This window comes from Sebastes fasciatus, chromosome 14 (assembly GCF_043250625.1).
Source record: "Sebastes fasciatus isolate fSebFas1 chromosome 14, fSebFas1.pri, whole genome shotgun sequence".
NCBI classification, from domain to species: domain Eukaryota; kingdom Metazoa; phylum Chordata; class Actinopteri; order Perciformes; family Sebastidae; genus Sebastes; species Sebastes fasciatus.
This window is the reverse complement of record NC_133808.1, coordinates 15,609,925-15,629,962: the sequence shown is the minus strand read 5'-3', so window position 1 is coordinate 15,629,962 and position 20,038 is coordinate 15,609,925. Positions and strand designations below refer to the sequence as shown.

The following is a 20,038-nucleotide window of genomic DNA, read 5'->3' as shown; positions in this document are numbered from 1 at the left end:
GACCCTGTTCAGGACTTGGACCTGTTGCCAGGTGGTGACTTGGCAATGGTCGGGGACAGAGGGGCCAACCTCAGTGGAGGACAGAAGGCAAGGGTCAGCTTAGCAAGGTGTGCTGGATAACTATGCAGCGATGCACATTTTTATTTGTTGTCAGTGACAGAGATAACCTCCATATGTTTGAATTTTTAGAGCAGTGTATCAAGATGCAGATATCTACTTGCTGGATGACCCTCTCAGTGCTGTGGATGCAGAGGTTGGACGGCACCTCTTTGAAGAGTAAGTCTTATTACTATTATTATTATTATTATCCACATCTACCCATTGTTTTCCATGAAGAAATCCAATGGAAAGTACATTTCGGTTAATCAGCTGTTAATATCAGATGAAAATATGTTAGCATTTTTTCATTTCTGCATAACATTTTTTGTTTCAGGTGCATTTGTGGACTTTTGAGGAAGAAGCCTCGTATCCTGGTTACTCATCAACTACAGTATCTGAAGGCTGCAGATCAAATTGTTGTCTTAAAGCAGGTGTGTGTTTATGTTTGTGTGTTTATTATGCTGTCTCAATTTGCGTACTTCCGTACTAACACTTGCTATTTTTAGTGCATAACTGTGTTCACACTGTGTACAGTATGGCAAAATGCAGTGCTTTCTAAGTACCCGGATGTTGTACTCAAACGATCAAAACGCTGAGTGTGTAACACTGGACACTTCTCATTCTCGACGGTCACCATCTTTGCGACGTAGCGGAAGGGGAGGGGCCACCAACCTATTTCAAACTTGTGAAAATGGCCGGCGAGGAAACCGTAGCAGTTGCAATTGAAATGGCAAACACTGAACTATAAAAATTTAAGTTATACATGCGTTTTTTTTCACCAAGTACAATTATACTGTAGTTTTACCGAGTTTCCAGTCAGTGCACAACAGACGTGTGTGATTTGAGACAACACTACCCTTTTGAAACATGCAGAGTCACACTAACCAGCAGTGAGTGACCTATGGCCATGGCTATGACGGAGCTGTCCCCTACCTGATTAGTGTTAAAGCCTTAACTGATTTCTGGCCAATATGTGGCAGAATAACTAAAGAACAAGCTGACAATTGGGTGGTATTGCTAACATGTTCTTGGTCTTCTTTGACTGCTCTGTCTAGATGTTTGCCTTTCTGCACTTGCTGGTCGCTAACTCTGTCTGTCTGTCTGTGTTTTTGGAGCTCAGTGCACTGCAAATTAAGAAAACACATGCAAGTAGACACAACACAAGCAAATGAAGAAACATCACCAATTTGACACGTACACAGGATTTAGAAAACGTTCTTCACTTCACTTCACTTGAGGACACACGGAACCATCAATTTGATGACACAGAGCAGCATTTGGAAAAAGTGCTGCAAGAAACTCACAACACAATGGACACTGTTTCAATGGGACACTAAAAAGTGATGCACACGTGCTTGTTGTTTCTGTTTGTGGATTATTATGTTATTGAAGTCGGCTATCGGTCAGTGGTGTTAGAAATGTTTTTTTTGGCTTATTCTAACATTGTGATTGCATGATTCATGCTGTTAACCTAGCATTAGCCTTTTGATTATCATTATAATGTCTGAATAATGCAATCACAATGATGGATAGCCGACTTCAATAACTTCATAAGCCACAAACCATGACAACAACAAGTGCGTCCCATCACTTTTTAGTGTACCCTGGAAAGTGTTGTGAGCTTTTTGTAACATGTCTCTGTATTTGCTGCGCATGTTTTGTCAGTCAAATTGATGTTTTTCTGTGTCGTCAAGTTTGTGAAGATGTTTCTTCATTTGCTTGTGTTGTGTCTATTTGCATGTGTTTTCTTAATTTGCCATTTGTTTAGCTCTCAGGGCCAGCGCATTGTTTACTGAAAAAAGCATACAAACGGTTTTGATGAGAATGGCTCCTCAACCATACAATATAATATTTGCTTGTTGCAAAATGTAAACATTGAGCTTTTCTATTTAAAAAAGTTTTACAGAAATATTCTTTGTGGATTTGTCAGTACGAGCGACCGCTTCCAAATTAGTCATTGTAATCAGTGTTGATTATAAAATAGAATGATAATATTGATTAGCAGCTTTTATCACAGCTTTGTACTGCAAAAAACAACAAAAAAACATTTACTTTCTGTACAGTGGAAAATGCATGATTTAACTTTATAATATCCATTAATATGTCATCAAGTCATTACTTACACTTAAATTATTTTTCATATACAGTATGAACTGTGACTATTGTTTTCACAATCACATCAAACATGGTGGAAGACATTCAAAGAGGATGTTATTCTGTTACTTGGACAACACATTTGAGTAATTTCTGTCAGGGAGGATTTGCCTTTCTGCAAGAGCTAAAAGTGACATATAAATGTATAGGCAAAACTTACATAAACATTGTTTTTATTGGTAACATTGACAGTGGGTCATCTTCTTCTGCTTAAATATCATGTCACTTACAGATGCTGCCATTCCCATGACTATGTGTGAGTTTTTGTGCTGTTAACGGCCTCTTTTCTGTCATTGTCAGGGTCAGATGGTGGCGCGGGGGACCTACAGTGAGTTGCAGGGCTCTGGACTAGACTTCACCTCCCTGCTAAAGGAGGAGGAGGACCAGGAGGAGGACAGGCAGGGCGCGACCCCCATCCCTGGGACTGTCTCCCGCTTATCCCAGAGGCTCTCTGACAACTCAATGTCCTCTATGTCCTCCCTCTCCTCCTCTCTGTACTCCTTGATTGATGGAGCAGAGCCACTTGTAATGGTAGGTATATTTGAAACATTAAATTACCAAAACTTGGCTATAATTGGTAAAAGGCGTTTTTTTATCAAGCTTTAAGCATACATGTATAGAGATCTCATTGTGGGTTAAAGGCTTGTTGTGCATTCTACCATCCACTAGAGGGCAGAAGGTACTCATCTTTTACCTGCTGCTCATAACAGCGTGATCTGAAGTGGGTATGACTGGCATTCACACTAGTGTCTATCTGTAGGTAGTGCAACCAACGGAGGAGGAAAGCCGCTCAGAAGGAAACGTCGGCCTGCGTATGTATGTGAAGTATTTCAGGGCAGGCGCTAACTTCCTGGTCCTCTTCATCCTCATTTTACTCAATGCCCTAGCACATGTGAGTCATTTTCTTAAATTCATTTGGTGTGTGTTTTCTTTCAATTTTGGAAAAAATACAACACATAATTTATCTCATGTGACAAAATTGAATGATGCAATAAATTGTCTTGATAAATGTTTATTTGTGATATTAATTCAATTTTGTTGTGTTTGCTTGTCTAGATTACATTTGTTCTACAGGACTGGTGGCTCGCTTGCTGGTGAGATTTTGTTTCTTTTACACACCCTCATGAAATCACAAATTCTTGCAAATATTGAGAGTAGTAGGTTCTCTAAGCCAAACTAACATTTTCTAAGCCTGGAAATGGTTGATGATTTAATAGAAGACGACTGAACCAAACTGTTTTTCTTGGTATTATCTGTCACTTGTTGAAACTGACCTTGTGCTTCAGGATAGGAGGAATGTGTTCTGTATAGTGCCTTCGTGTTGCAGCGTTCTTTCTTCGTTGTGTTTATTTGTCCTTGTGGATTTTTGGTTCTTTTGTGGCTGACTTGCAGGGCCTCTGAACAGAAGCACATCAATGTGACAGAGCACCTCAATGGCAGCTTCCCTCGGCAGCTGGACCTTGACCTGTACCTAGGTGTTTACGCAGGTGAAGCTCACTGAGCGCACATTGCTTTTTTGTGTACTGTTGAGGCTCTGAATACGCCAGCCATTCAATGAACAGATCCACAGTTCTTTGGCTGTGGCCCAAGGCCTTCAAGGCCCAGTGTATGTGTACATGGGCCTCAGCTGTACAGGGAGATAGCAGTGCCTTTCTTGTTCTCTGCTGTTGGATTGCTCTGATTGTCTCCCTGTGACTCCTAGCCTCTTCACTCTTTCAGGCTTTGTATTCACACGTGATAGATCAGCATTCAAGACAAAAAAAAACATCACTGAAGGAAAAACTTAAGTGGAATATATCTGCTGTCTTGTGCCATTCAGCATACTGAAACCTTAAATGCATAGCTGACCTTGGAACAGGTACAATGATAGCATTGTAGTGTGCTGATGGATTTTTTTTCTGTGCTTTTGGCAGGTTTAACAGCCACTTCAGTAGTGTTTGGCTTCCTCCGCAGCCTGGTCTTCTTTAATGTCCTGGTGAGCTCGGCCCAAACCCTACATAGCAGCATGTTTAATGCCATCCTCCGGACCCCAGTACACTTTTTTGATATCAATCCAATCGGTAAGTGTCTCATTTCCTCATCACATTCTCATTAAGATGATTGATAATTAACATCTTCCTTATAACATGATCAAGGTTGTACAGGAATGATGAGATGTTTACATCCAGTGGGACCTGCTGGTGAAGTTATTGCTCTAACATCTCACCACTAGAGAGCAGACTGTTACTTACTTTCTCATGTTTCAATTCCACTTTACAAACATCCATAATATTCTTGCCCTTAAACTCCATAGTTTATTATTACTAAGTTATATAAAATATACATACGTTTTTAAATGTTACAATTTGAATATGAAAGTATAAATAATTGTATTCTATTCAAAGATTTCATATTATCATATTATTGAAATGTGTATGTAATATCCCCTATAAATAGAATGAATAACTGATAAATATTAATCAGAAGATCTAATATGATTTATTATAATATAAAAGGCTGTGCAGTTAGTCATACAAGCTTAAAGATGGTTTTCTGTTTGAGGGGTTTATGGGGTTTAATATATGACAGTGAATAAACTGGCATCACAAAAGTCGCTGCTGGGAAGTAAAGCCTGTGTAACCAAGAGGCCAATTCAGTCAAAACACTTTGTGATATGACTTAATATATAGCCATAATATATTTAAAAATGAGTAAAGAGTGCTATCTTTTTTTATTGTGCGCCCGAACAAAAAGCAAACAATCATATTGAGTAAATACTGTTTGCACTAGATCTTGGACAGTGTTGTGTTTGGACTATAGAGCTGTGTAAATACAGACATATTTGTCTTGTGCGCTGTATCAGAAATCTTCGATTATTTCATTAGCTTTGTAGGCTGTAGCTGCTGGGTCAATGGAGTGGGCCAGATGGACATGATTTTAAAAGTGTGCAAACACTCCAAATACGTCTGACTTTACTCAGGGAGGGCTGCTGGTTTTTTCTTCAGGCGTGTTTCGCACCACCTTTTTAAATAAGAAACCAATAAAACTGAGAACGTATTTCAAGATTTGTGTAAATCAATTGCTAAATGTTTTGCTCTTCTTCTTATTTTATCTCTATGATTTTGTGGTTTTAATTAAAAACCTCTAATAATTAGGTTAAATAATGTCCCTACAGTGTGTCATTCATATCCAAAGTCAACTGTCAAGTGGCCCACTTTGATAAGTTTAATTTTTCTGGAGCATTGTTCACCTGTCAGCAGATAATTACTCACCCTAATCTCTCCATAGTGACATGCATGTACAACACAATCAGCTCGGGTGGGAATTCTCAATAAGAAGGAAACTTGTATCTGTATAATGAGTCATAATAAGCTGGTAACACAAGTCTAAATATGATTTGAGGGTGTTCTGGAGCTTGCGGTTTCTTCCTGCATTAGAAGTGGGTGCAGCGACAAAGCTTTCCTTTGCAGAGCTGTGTTTGGAGCAAACACCACAGGTCTTAATCTTTGGCTTTTGTTTTTACTGCTGCCGCCGTGTTACGTATTGGACTACCTGACGGCTTATCTGGGTGTTGCCTTGCTTGGTAATCTACGCACGGGAGGAGGACAAACACTTTGAATAATGTAATAATCTGTTTAATAGCGCAGCAAAGGAGAGGCTTAACAGACACTGCTATCTGATTGCTGTTGTGCTGCTATCAGTAACCATTGTATGACCAGTCCAGTCATTACAGCTTGGCCTCCGGGCTGGCAAACAACACTGTGTGTCTGACTGGATTTATAGACAACTGTCCCAGAGAGTGCGTTTCTTTTGTCCTTTGTCCAGTCAACAGTAGATGAAGCATGACCGTGACATTTTTTTTAACAATATAAATAAGTTTCACTGATTTACGTTTTTTTTTTCCTTTCTTCCTTTGCTCTGTATTTTTGATTAATTCACTTGAGTAAAAACAAAGACAGCTGCTGTCAGCTCGGCCGTTTTTTTTTTCCCCTTCTTTTTTTCTTAATGTTTTGCTTCTGTCTAAAATACATATATTTTTCTTTTATACAACACCTGCCACTCCATCACAACTGCTTCCACATACACTACTCTCATGCAATAAGTGTGAGTAATTTGTAACTGTTGGCCTATGTGTTGTTAAGGATTTGACAACTGTTTACATGTGTAAGTGATAGGTGTGCTGCTGCTGAACAGGCCCGGTGTTTGATAGCTGTCCACGGAGTTAAAGGTTACCATTTCAAGCGTCACTGCACAAAGGTCTTATTTGTTATTCTGTGAATGTGGTTTATAACAATAGAGTACAGCAGTGGGTGAATTATGATTGATGGAGAGGCATTGTAGCTCTTCTGTATCAGCCACTGAATGCCTCTGCGCCATTTGAATCACACGTCTGGGTTATCTTTTGAGCTGTGTGGAAATAGTTGATTTCCAAGTTGTGGGGATTTTTTGATTAAAACCTTTATATTTTGTAACAATACTATTTGATAAGATGATGTTGATAACGCTACAGACTGATTTTCCCCTCTACTATATGAATTTATCCAACTCGATATATTCATGTTGCTCAATGTTAGCAATATGTACAGTCTTATTACAGCTGTTCACCCAAATGTGATCCAGTTAGAGCAGCACAGACAGCGGTGGATGTGTTGAGCTGATGTTGATCCCTGTAATTTAGTGTCATTGAGTGGGCTAATCCCCTCAGAGACTGCAGGCCAGGGCTTCAGCTCATCAGCACAGTCGAGGAGTGGAGTTTCAGTCAACACACACACACCTACCGTCCCCTTTTCACACCGGCATAGTGGGCCATCTCAGTGCGAGGTGTCACTCAGTTTGCTGTTGACGCAGGGAACATTAGATCTTCTGTAGTCAGTGATGTGAGATTCTAATTGTGTCTACAGAGGCAATGTTTTTAATGTCTGTATTTCAGGTCTGGGATGCTAGAGTGTTAAGAGCGAAGTGGAGGAAGTACTGCAGAGAGGATGATGATATCGAGGTGTGTAAATTGAATGTGGAGATGGAGCCGTGTGTGTGTGTGCAGTATGGCTGATAGGGCTCCCCCTCGCTCGGCACTTCCACTATTTAATTGCATGAAAGGGAAGCAGAGGAGATTGCAGGAGCCTGGCGGTGTGAGCGAAGAGAATGGATTTAGAATGTATTAGTATTGGCAGCAAGGCGCCGGCGGTGGGAGGCTGCCCCAGGCCCCGAGGCCCTTCATGGAAGTGCAGGTGAGCTGTGCCACCTCCAGCCTTGGCAGCCCCCTCCCCAGTATTCCTTCATTATCGCACTTGCCCGACTGAAAGGCCCCTCCAAGTGCACCGGGGCCCACACATGGAGCGGCTCTGAGTCGTCCCCTTATCTTGATGTTTACAGGGAACAGCGATTTGCCACACGCCCTGCTCTAGCCGGACCCCACTGTTCCACTTCTTTAAGTGTGATTGGGGGCCCTGCTCACCTAATATCTCCACCTAAGGGGCCACCTTAGTTGGGAGGGCTTGATATTTCCTGAGCCTGAAAAAGTGGTGCAAATCACCCCTGGAGTCTTAAACCATGAGAAATTGTTTGATACTAATGCTGCTGATATCCTGAAACGTCTATACCCCTCTCTACACAATAGGTGATATTGTTGACAACCACCCATAGTGATTGAAGCCATTGTCCCATGCCGATCTTACCTCATAGGCATTTCCATGCAGTGAATGTCTTTGTGTAACTGCATCACTGTAATGTATCCCCTCTATAGTCTGCGCAGGATGGAGAAGGATCTTTACTTCATCCCCTCTGAAACTCTGTGTTAACTGAGCCGCTTGTCAAACAGCTGATAGCTGACTGATGTTCTCTGCTCTAACGCCCTCTAACCATGGTATGATGTAACCCAGAGAAACCTATCCTTTTCTTATTGGCATTGTTTGTCAGATATGCATGAATTTAGGTCATCTATGGCTTAGACAGTAAAATTACATAAAATATTATTGGATCTTCTACAAACACAGTTTGACAAGTACTTCCCCCATTCCCAGACTAAAGCAGCGATATTCTACACTAGTATAGTAACAGCTCTTCCCCCTTGCATGAACCCTCCCCTCGGGATGTCTGTATGCTAAAGGGGCACTCACACTGTGAATAAGATTAGTCTGCCTCCAAGTGTACAACATGCTTACGCCACTTGACTTTGAATCAGTACTGATTTGGAGCATTGCTGGATTGTTGCGGGGAATAATGCTCTGGCTGGGTTTATGCAATGGCTGTTATGGGGAGCCCGGCCTCGTCTGCATGCATGTTTTTAGGCGGGAGCGGCATTTTGGATAAAGCTGTAAGCTGCTTACGGCCGTGGAGAGAGGTGATTACAGGGCCCACCTCCGTAGGACTGACTGGGAGGCTGGGAGGCAACTTTTTTTTGGTCAATGCTGCCATGGCTCCGCCACGCCTCCAGAATGCCATACCGCCACATTCTGCCAATGTGCCGCTCAGCCGTTCCCTCTCTCTGCCCCGAACCAAGTCCCACCCTGTTTCACGGCCTATTCTGTGTGCCTAGATAAACTCATCTGCATGCTTGCACGCTTAGTTTATCAGGGGTTGTACCCTAAATATGTGCTTTATTTACATTCTCCTCTGACAGATATTATTGTTTGCTTAGTGATGTGTCACCGTGAGAGACAATGGTTAAGTACAGTAAACATGATGACGCCATTTTTGGAGGTGTGTTGACATGGAATACACACAGCAGATCTACAGCGTGTCCTCCGTGTCTTTTAACTTGAGTCCAGCTCCTGTACTAGTGGCAATGCTGGCACTGCTCTGGTACTTTTTTGTCTGCCTCTGACAGTCTGAGGGCTTCCTTCAGGGACAGAGATAGAGAAAGCCTTTCTGTCTTGCCTGCCTTTAGGTAGTGTAGTGTGGGGATTTGTTATCACTGACCCGGCAGTAAACAGTGTGTGAAAACAGCTGGAGTGTAATCTTGTGTGCTGTTGGATCAGAATAGGGGAGCAAAGTTACCAAAAGAGTCACAATAAAGGGCTGCCACAGCACCTGCGGAGCACCAGCCACAATAATGAACACCTGAGCAGATTGGAGGCAACTCAATTAACGTCACTGACACTGCCAGTCAGAACATAAAGGCAGGTACGCAGCTTCTGTTGCCCTTTTGTTTCCAAACAAAAGGTTCCCATGTGTATTCAGCCAAGAGTAGGGCAGTCTTTATGAAATGCTAGACAAATAATGATTCATTGTTTAATCTAGATAGGCCGGTGTTTTTCATCTGATATCACACTTAGCGTATAAGCTCTTCCTATTAAATTGGAGGGGAATTTGGTAACAGTTGCTCAATAGTCTAGTCTAGTGAGACTAGCAGGAAATTGAAACAAACTAAATAATATTTTTTTATGGGTGAAGCTAATGGACAAATACTATTTTTATTTTTTTACTTTGATTTGTTCTTCCAAATGACATATAAGACTATTTTAAATTAGATCTGTAAATGACATTACATAATAAACACTCCGAGTGTTCTCTCACTATACAATTACAGTAGATATTCTATCTATTCTATCCATCTTTCTATCATATCTATTACTTCTGATTGTACAAATGATTCACTTGACCCTGTCCAATCAATAAAACACAATTCTGCTGTCAATTGTGTGATTCTATCTTACATACATCTACTCTAATGTCATCCAATCTGTGTTTTTGTGTTGTTTCCCAGGAAGAATCCTCAACAGGTTTTCGAAGGACATCGGTTACCTGGACTCCCTGCTCCCATGGACGTTTGTGGACTTTATCCAGGTGAGTCTCACCTCGGCAGGTTTGGTCGCTGGCGCTGCAGCATGGGAAGGCCATTTCATGCCTGGCTAAACCTGCTTTGTGGTCCGGGTCCCCTAATCTGGAAACAATTACTGTAGGATTACCCGCCAGCGCGGCCCAGCGCCTGCACAGATTTAATAAAAGTGTGCACATAGGCTGAGGGCGTGGCTCCCTCAGTGTGACACAACAGAAGCGGCATCTTCAGAGAATGTGTTTGGAGACTAAGCAAGTGATTGGGAGAGAGAAAGGTACCAAAGAGGAAATAAAGGCCACAGGATGATGTGCAGGAAAACAGTGGGGAGGCGAGGAGGGGGTGACAAGGATGATGCATTGAGTGGCAAAGAGAAGAAGTGTGAGCAGCAGGCGTACGATGTGTTTGCAGGAGTGGAGCTGGAAGTGTGGTAGAGGGGAAAGGGGACAGGTCAGTTGGAACAGATCCAGAGCGGGACTTGCCCTCTCGGCGCAATTCACCCAATGCTCTACTGTCTTATAGGCCTGGTAGCCAAGGGCCACCCTGGTTCATAACCAGGTTAGGTTACCAAATGCCACCCTGCCACCGTGACAGCCATCTCCCACGAAAGCCTGCGGAGATGAGCCAGCTCATGCACCTAGCACCACAAAGAAGGGAATGTTCGCTGCACAATTCGAGGTAGAGGAGCAGGCGTGGCTCTTTGGTTAGGGCCAAAGAATAGAACAAAGGCGTGCTGAAAACGAATCCCCCCTCCACAATGCCTGAGTGATGTTTGTGGCAGATACCCATCTCACAGTAGACAAAAGCCATCTTAAATGCTGAAAGCACAAAAGATCATATGCACAAAAGCTTTTTGTCTGCTATAGTTTCCCTCATTTTGATAATAAGGTGAATAATGGCCGGAGTAAAATAATAAGTTTGTAGAAGGCGCAAAGGTCCAACTGAAAACCGTGAATGTAGACTAGGTCATGACTAAAAACAGGCTTGTGTACTCACTGTACATCAAGTGTGACTCATCCATTCCACCGTATTAGTTCACACCTGTGTTATCATGGAATACAAGACACAATACTATTTTGACCATGTGTCTGTATTGCAGGGAAAACTAGCTTTTACTAACTCAGGAGTAAACTGTCAAAATGAGACTGTATATATGTATATTATGTGCACATTGTTTCTGCTGCAGCAGAAAGTGGGAAGTGATAGTGGACAAAGGTGGCATCCTTTGGACAGAACACTTTTGTTTGTGCTGCTAACTGCTCTTGTTTGCAGGTGAAGCCTTTAATGCTTTCAGGAAGGACGATTTTCACTCTTTTTATCAAAGTATTAGCCGCACAGAAAAGCTGCTGATCCTTACTATTGTTGCTCATTCGCGGAGGGACATTTCCCCATAGTAATTGTTTAAATGGTTGTCAGGGGGGAATAAAGTGAAACTTCATAAACAATGCCCTAACTGGTTTATCTCTCTCTATGGGGAGAGGCCGCTTCTGTGCGGGGATTTGCACCAGAGCCTCCCCCTTTATGGTGGAGTAAGCACTTCACAGCCCCTCAGCACTGCCCCCATACCCGCCTAACAAGGGGATTCCCTCAAGCTGGGGGAACCTGGTTACACCCCAGAGCCCTATTTTTTTTCACAGGTCTCATTTAGTAGTAATTTAGTGTATTGGGGAAAAAGGCTCTTTCTCTCCTCTCTTTATGGTCAGGGGACAAAGACAGAAATGTCAATTAAAAACACCTCAGGCTTCGGGGACTGTCTGCTTTTGTGTAGACTTGACCTTTAAATCCTGGGTTGCCTCTATTTTCACAGAGGGGGCAGAGGAGGAGGGCAAGACAATAAGGGGTGAGGACAGGGGTCTTTCAGTGGAGGATTTTGTGTGAAGGCTCTTGACCAAGTCACACCACTGACTGTGGGGTCCATAGCTACATTCATAGGTTTTCTCAGCCATCCACGCAAATTCAGTTTGTCAGCATGTGCATGCTAAGACACCAGCTGACGGTTACAGCCATTTAAGTGGGACTCACCATTATTAATAGCATATAAACACGCATAAACACTGGCTCATAAATCATAAATTACAGCGGTAAACCCAACAGTCACCTGGAGAGAGAGTAAATAGTTTAGAGTGCGAATGAGGGAAAAGAGGGCGTGCATGTGTGCGGACACAAACCCAGCTCAGAAGACACACACGGCAAAGATGGCTATTGTCTAAAAACACTGGCGGGTGGATCGTTGTGTGAGTCTGTATATTGTGGCACATTGTGTGTCAGGCCTTTTCAGTGGCTTTGTGGGATATGAGAACTGCTGACGTAACCGTGAGTGCTGTAGGATGGGATTTCACCGGCTTTCTCTGCTTCTTTACCACGCCGGTGACAGAAGGAGTGAAGAATGCACTGGCTCCAGGCGTTTACACAGGTTACACTGAGAAACACAGGAGATGGTCCTCTGTGGAAATATATAGGCTGTGCCATAAATCCCCTTTGAGCATTGTTTTGTGACAGTGCCATTGTCTTGCTGCTCAAGGTGAAAAAAATACAAGTGACACAGAAAGGCGAGAAGCCTGTAAAGATTAACTATACTACTTGTTTTATTCACTTATTTGTCAAATTAGTGTAAAAAATAAACTACAAAACAGCATTGTTATGTGTGTGTGCTTATGGGTGTGCCTAACTGGCCACTCAGCAGTACCACACATGGTCATTTGATGGCGAGCATTGGCCAGCAAAAGCTCCCAGTGTGTGTATGTGTGGTCTCCCATGATGCTGCGGTCCAGCACCTCAGCTGCTCTGACTCAGACGTACAGGCCAGTCCCGGGGTCCTTTGAGCCTGGGAACTTACATAACAAAGTCCCGATCTAATCTAGAATCTCGCCATCATGTCAATATGATGAAGATAATGAATTCTGTGCTTTCTGTTTGTGACTTGCTGTTTTCTTACACATTTGAAAATGTTTTTGTGTTGTTTTCTAGAGAGAGAGAAAGGAGCAATGACTGAATGAATTTGCTGGACACAAGTGATTTATAGTAGAGAGAGAGTGAGAGAGAGAGAGAGAGAGAGAGACCGCATTTCAAAGCCTTTCTCTTATTTCCAAAATGGGGCTGGAAATCAGCAGCTTGACTGAGCCCAAATAAGTGACTTCTTTTACCTTTTCACAGCACACAAAGGCCTAATCCTAGGACTACTTGAGCCACCAATGTAGACAGCGACTGAGACCACCACAGTATGTGTCAGACCCTCCTCACCACACACAAAACACATTGACTGCAGCTTTATGAAGTGAAAATGGCCCAGAAAGGGAAAATGTGAAGGAGGTGTCCACAGTCATTTCTCCCAAAGAAAGGCCATAGCATCTGGGCATTTAATGCTAAAATAAAGCCCAAAGACAGAGTAGAATGGATTGGGTCACTTCTATTGTTCCAGAGCCCGAGTGGAACAGCCCTGTTTTGTTTCAGTACCACTGACCCTTGCAACTTATTGTGCCTCTCCGTCACGGAAAAGTGTGGAGTGAAAAAAAAATTCCAGCGATGACAGAGGACTTCTTTGAGGAATTTTCTTTGCCATGCTTTCCCCTCATTTCCTGTTTTGTTTGCACTTTTTTTTCTTTTCCCAGTGGCAAATATTGCACACTGTCAGTAAATAAAGGGAGGATGAAAAAGGGGGTTGTAAAAAGCGTACTGATTCCTTGTGTCCGGAGGGATGTTTAATTAAAGGCAAGTGTTTATTTTGTGCTGCGGAACAACAGTCGCTATCATTGCCGAGCACAAATATAGCAATTAACTTCAATTTTCTGCATTTATTTGGACATCAAAGAGCTGATAGAATCATTGAGAAAATAAAGCAATTAGGGTCAGCAGAAATCTCAATGGTCTTTGGACACAGCAGCGCGCCCAGTTTGCTTGAATGACTGAATCACATGCGTGCGGTAGCTTTCTTTTCTTGCTAAAGAGCAATTAGCGGTAATTCTTTATTTAAACTGTTTGTATACAAAACCTTTCATCCTTTTATCCACTTTTATGTGCAGCGGGATGTGGCTTTGGGAGTTTTCTGTTCCTGTGTGGTTTCATAGGAGATATGGATATGGTCCGAGGGGGTGAGGTGTATGCATGTAGGATCACTTATCGGAGTCATCTGTGTGTAGTGTGGGTGGGGGGCCACGGTGTTCCCGATGCTGACATGATAAGCGCCAGACCACGCAAATGGATCACATCAAACGGGGCCTTGGCGACCGTGGGCCCTGGGGAGCAGGAGGAGGCAAGACTCCTATCTAATGGTTCCTGTTCCTCCTCCTGTCCCCGCAGATGACCCCACTGTCAGATAAGCCTGTCCCGGACCAAGACTGAAATGGACCCAATTAGAATTTAAATGAACCAATCGGCAAACATGAATGTGCGGTGTCGCCGTGTCACCAATCAGCAGCAGGAGAGTGAAAGAAAAACAGTATATTTGATAAGACATTTGTTCAGTTAATATTTGATCCCCTCAAGGGAAGGCTGGATAACACGCGGTAATGGCTCGTGTGCCACCATCTCACTTTGCAGTCTGGTAGCCTTCCATCAAGGCTAAGATTGAAACTTATGTACTGTGAAATTCTTGGGATCAGTTGTGCTCAGTAGCTTCCACTCACTGTTTGATTGTGTGGGCTCCACTACAGCAATGGTTAGACTAGTAATACCCTCTTATCTGAACTGCAAATGGAATTGAGTAGCTTTTCATCATGAAACTACACTGAAAGTGATCATGCTTAAATGTGTGCTTAAGTGGCAGATAACATCCGTAATTAAGGTGCTAAATTAAATTTTCATCTCTCTGGGCTAGTCTGAGACCACTGAAGGTAACCGTACGATCCTAATCTCCACGTTTTAGGATTCATCTCTTGGGATGTGTCTAATTTCAGGGTGTGAGGTTTCAATTTTATCATCTATCAATCGAATATGAAATATGTAACACAGTATACCTTTCAGTTAAGAAGAAATGGTCCCTCACATGTTCAGTGGTGGGAGAAGTATTCACATCATTTATTTAAGTAATCGCACAGTAAACACACTCCATTAAAAGTCCTGCATTCAAAATCCTACTTAATTAAAAGTATAGAAATATTATCAGCAAAATGTACATTGTATCAAAGTATCAAAAGTACAAGTATTTGTTCTGCACAAAAATCATTATATATATATAGATATTCTACTTTATATAACGTTAGGTATCGTAATCCAGTAGTTCACAGCCTAGGAGATAGGCCCCCTCAAAGGGCAGCAAGATAAATCATAGGGGTCGTGAGATGATAACAGATGTAGGAAGAAAAAAAAAATTAAATACTTTTCTTCTACCAGGCAGCAACCTCCGGCTCTGAATAGTGAAGCCAATGCAGGAGTGCTTTAAACTTGCATTCTCTCTAATAGCCAGCAGGGGGCGACTCCTCTGGTTGCAAAAAGAAGTCAGATTGTATAGAAGTATAGAAAATGACCCTACTTCTCACTTGATTTATTACCTCAGTAAACATTGTAAACATGAGTTTATGGTCTCAATCGCTTCAATCTTCTTCAATACAGCATGATGTTCATTTAGTAAATAATGGTCTCATTTAGAGGCAAATACACCATAAAGCAGGGGATGATTTAGGGTGTGCCTACGTCATGGTGACTACATCCACATCTTATATACAGTCTGTGTCTGCTACATATATTTTTATAAATTTGGACTTTTTGTGAACCTAAAACAGTTATTTAAATGAAAACACTCAAAGTTTAGAGGGGACATGTCTCTCTTCGGTGGAACCACGAACAACTCACAGACATCTGAAACATGACAACTGCTCTTTTGTCAGGAGTCCGTTTTGATACCCAAAACCGTCGAAGGCCCGGCCGATGTTGATCATAGTTTTCCCCCGATGTTGGTCACAATCCTGTTTTGCAAGACGGGCTTCTCTAGATATAACTTTGTTTTTGTTTTTTTTGAGTTGTGGTGGGGGCTGGTCATTTGTTGGCGTTAGTAGACTCCTCTCACGAGCCTGTATGACGTCACATCCGTTGGATTTTCCCTGAAAAATCGGCCAGCATTCTTCACAGAAAAAGCAGTCTACAGGCTGATAGAGGAAACCCAGAAAGTTGTTGAAGGTCTAATTTTTTAGGTTTGGTTACAACCTGTTCACAAATTGGCAATAAAAAATGATTAAAAAACATTTATACGTGTAAAAGCTTACAGTCCCTTTAAGTACATGTATTCAAGAATTGTACTTGATTCTTTCCACCACTGCATTGTAGGTAAATAAAAGTATAAAGAAGTGCAATATTTGCCTCTGAAATAAAGTGAAGTACATGTATAGAATTGCATAAAATGGAAATACTTAAGTCAAGTACAAGTACCACAAAAATGCACTTAAGTACTTGATATTACCACCACAGATGGGCTGTAATAAAAGCATTTTATCTAATCATAATGATACTTTATCAGATGCTTACTTCAGTTTCTAAACACGGTGCAGGTGTGGGTGCTTTTGTGTCGTCATCGCCTCCAATCCTGTTTAGGCAGCTCTGGTATCCTGGTCTAGATGTGTCACAGAGCCATTAACACGGGTGATGAGTCACTGTGTTGTTGAGGGCTGTGTGGTTTGAGTGTGATGTATCAGACACCCACAGTGTGGTTCCCAGAGCCCTCTGCCAGTCACTGTGGCCGTGCCTGTTGGCCGGCTGCTCTGCCAGGGAGGCTTACAGGCCTGAAGTGTTGAAGGGAAAGCCCGAGGGAGCCAGGGATATGAGCTGCAGTGGCCAAGTGGTAAATTCTCACCTGCTACTAAGTGAGAATTAGCGCTGTGGTCGTTTTCCTTTCACACTGTGAGTCACATAACCTCAGTCCCACAACCTGCTGTTACCTTACTGTGTGTCTGTGATGGTCTCACACAAATACAACTGAAAGAGTTTCTCTTGTTTAGCCTTAAGAAATAGGCCTCTCTGCCCCGGTGGTAGCCCACACAGCAGCAATGGAGCTTTTGATTCTATTACCGTTTGTATTAATGTGCTCCTTTCTATTTCTCTTTCTGTTACCAGGTATTTCTCCAAGTCATAGGAGTGATTGCAGTGGCTGCCGTCATCATCCCCTGGATCCTTATTCCCGTCGCTCCCCTACTTGCCGTCTTCCTGTTTCTGCGATGCTACTTCCTGCAAACCTCCAGAGACATCAAGCGCCTAGAGTCTACCAGTAACTATTATTTTTTGTTGGGTGGTGGGGTGGGGATGTCCATTTGTGGTAAGAGACAAAAGCAGACCACAGGAATGCTAATAGACCATTGAAGAAAGCCATGGTCATTAGCATAAAGGCTAAAGGTGGCGGTGGCCTATGGCTCGGCCACACGCAGTTTCCTCAAGAGACGGGAGTTCATGACATCACATACAATGGGAAAAATGCCAAGTGGGCATGACTAGGCCATTGCAGGCTTTAGTTCATCTATTTTATTCTGGGCTGAGAGCCCAAATGCACATTGGCCAACAGGTTCCATCATCTTAAAGAACAAAAGTTCTATTAAAAAGCCCAGAGGAAACATTTAGGTTTTGTATTTGGTTTTGTAAGCCTAACAAAATAGAAACAAAAGACCACTCAATTGCGACCTTTCTCTGAATCAAAACTCTGTGGCATCAGGGGCATATTGAAGGTTTGTATGACGCAGTACGTATTTCACTATTGATTATCAAATCACAGTTTTTTTTTGTCTGCTCCTTCTGAAAGTCAATATATTGAGAAGAAAACCTCAAAACTTAAAGTAGATTATGAATGACTAGCTCATATGACTAGATACATGAAAGCAAATCTGTTCTGAAACCATGTTCACATTTTAAAAACTAGAAGTGCACTCAGAGAGTGCAGACCTCCGCCAAGGCAGGTTTCATGTACGGGCGCTTCAATGAGCGTTTTTTCCGCTCGGTGCACACTCTTTTTGAAGAAAAATTCAACTTGAAGCGGAAAAGTGCCCGATGTTGTTAGCATTTTTTCCTCATTTTGGTGACTTTTGCTGGATACCCAGAGCTACAAGACTTTACCAACCATAGTTGGTACGAGATGAGGTACATGAATGCGGACAATGTACGAAAATAGCAGGAGGCGTATTAGTGCGGTACTCGAGAATTCAGGTCAGTTTTCATTCATTTAAACTGTAGTATTAACTATTAGGTAGTGTATTGTTCAGGATTTGTGTTAACCTTACGTTAGCGCTCATTCGGTGGTTGCCTAGCAACAATATATATAAAAAAAGATGCAGTAAACTGCAAAAAACGCTCTGTCTGATTGGGTAACAAAAAGGCAGTGGCACCTCGTGCAATGCAGGAATGCATTTGTGTTGAGAAATATACATTTTGAATGAATGGATAGCTGAACAAATGCTAACAGATGTGATGTGTATTTATATTTTTTTAGCTCGGAGTCCCGTATTCTCCCACCTTACTTCCTCTCTCCAAGGCCTGAGCACCATCCGTGCCTTCAGAGTTCAGCAGAGGTTTCAGCAAATGTTTGATGAATATCAAGATATTCACTCAGGTGAGAGTGGAACATTATATTTCAGTTAAGGATATTAACTTATCATACCCATTCAAAGCCATTTAGAGTAATGTTGTTACATTTTTTTAATATCAGCAATATTAGGCGATAGAGATTACATATATTATGTCATCTGTGTGTTTGTCAACAGAGGCCTGGTTCTTATTCCTGACTACTTCTCGCTGGTTCGCTGTGCGTCTTGATGGAATTTGCTCAATTTTTGTCACCATCACTGCTTTTGGCTGCCTTTACCTCAGGGATGGTACTGTATGGGCTTCGGATAAACCATGTGACACATTATTGGCATGTGAGACTTACTTAGTGAAACAAATTGTTTTTTTCTGATATTACAGGACTGGAGCCGGGGGGAGTGGGTCTGGCTTTATCTTATGCAGTGACTCTTACAGGCATGTTCCAGTGGGGCGTCAGACAGAGTGCAGAGATCGAGAACATGGTGAGAACGTTTACATTTGAACACTTGACTGCAGTTTATTTTTTGAGCGGACATCACTAAACCCATTCATGAAAGACGGCTTTATTTACCCAAAAATTAAGCAAACAATTTACAAAACAGGGTTTGACATTAACCATGGCACGATGGCCTAAAAAAAGCGTTGCAATGGACGAGGAACTGGTGATTCGTGAAGTTGAAATGAGGAGTCATCTATATGGATGTGATCGGGGGTTTGGTATTAATGTTTTTCTAGTCTGCGTTAGCTGTTTGCAGCCGGTGTGCAGCACAGCCCTGCTTGGTAAAATAACGGAGCTAACTGCTAACGTTAACAAAGGTTCCATTGAGTTACATTATGATGCGCTCAGGCTGTAAATGACTATTGAGCTAAATTCTAACATGATGTCTTCAAATGTAATCTTATATAATTTTTGTTTTTGGTTGAGATATTTGAATAAATCCAGTTTGAAGGAGATGTTTTCACACCAATTTAAATAGATATTAGAGAGGGAATTATGACCTGTTTAATTTCCTAACACTAGCCCTAAGCAGCTTATAATACACAATTAAAACTACTGCCAAGATTTCTTTTTTTAATCAAAGCAAATATTTACATAAAAATCCAACCAATTATTTCCTAATCATTTGAATTGTGAGAACAAAGAACTTGAGTATATTTAATGTAAATAAATAACTACATATTTTCATTCTGTTGATGTCACAGTTAAGGACAGCTGTGTCAAGTTGTGTTAAATTTCCTTTTCTGTATTTTTTTTTTAACATAAGTTTACATTTAGGGCACCAACAAATGTACTCTGGCTACCAAATTTAGAGGCTTGGTGGCCTGCGCTTAAACATATTAGCATCTATAACCCTGCAAAATATGTAATTATGTTCTAAGCCCATAAAAGAGGTCAACTAAACAGAACAAATAATAGCTGATCAGACCATTTCTGAAACAAAGGGATAACACAAAAACAAACACTACCATGTAAACTACAAATAAAACAAAACAGGACATTTAGTCTATCAGTATAGATATTTTAGTAATTAACAAAAG

The 20,038-nt window shown here is 41.8% G+C and overlaps 1 protein-coding gene across 2 annotated transcripts in view; it reads left to right on the top strand.

The window, feature by feature from the left end:
* The window catches only part of LOC141782622 (ATP-binding cassette sub-family C member 4-like), a 45,884-nt gene that overhangs the window by 8,234 nt on the left and 17,612 nt on the right, over positions 1-20,038 (top strand). For both annotated transcript variants that reach the window (XM_074659191.1, XM_074659190.1), the window contains exons 12-24: positions 13-107; positions 190-276; positions 434-530; positions 2,554-2,788; positions 3,018-3,145; positions 3,310-3,347; positions 3,646-3,740; positions 4,167-4,313; positions 9,938-10,017; positions 17,048-17,198; positions 18,408-18,527; positions 18,679-18,789; positions 18,881-18,981. In XM_074659191.1, coding sequence (XP_074515292.1) covers positions 13-107; positions 190-276; positions 434-530; positions 2,554-2,788; positions 3,018-3,145; positions 3,310-3,347; positions 3,646-3,740; positions 4,167-4,313; positions 9,938-10,017; positions 17,048-17,198; positions 18,408-18,527; positions 18,679-18,789; positions 18,881-18,981 — 1,485 coding nt within the window. The remainder of the gene's footprint in view (positions 1-12; positions 108-189; positions 277-433; positions 531-2,553; positions 2,789-3,017; positions 3,146-3,309; positions 3,348-3,645; positions 3,741-4,166; positions 4,314-9,937; positions 10,018-17,047; positions 17,199-18,407; positions 18,528-18,678; positions 18,790-18,880; positions 18,982-20,038) is intronic.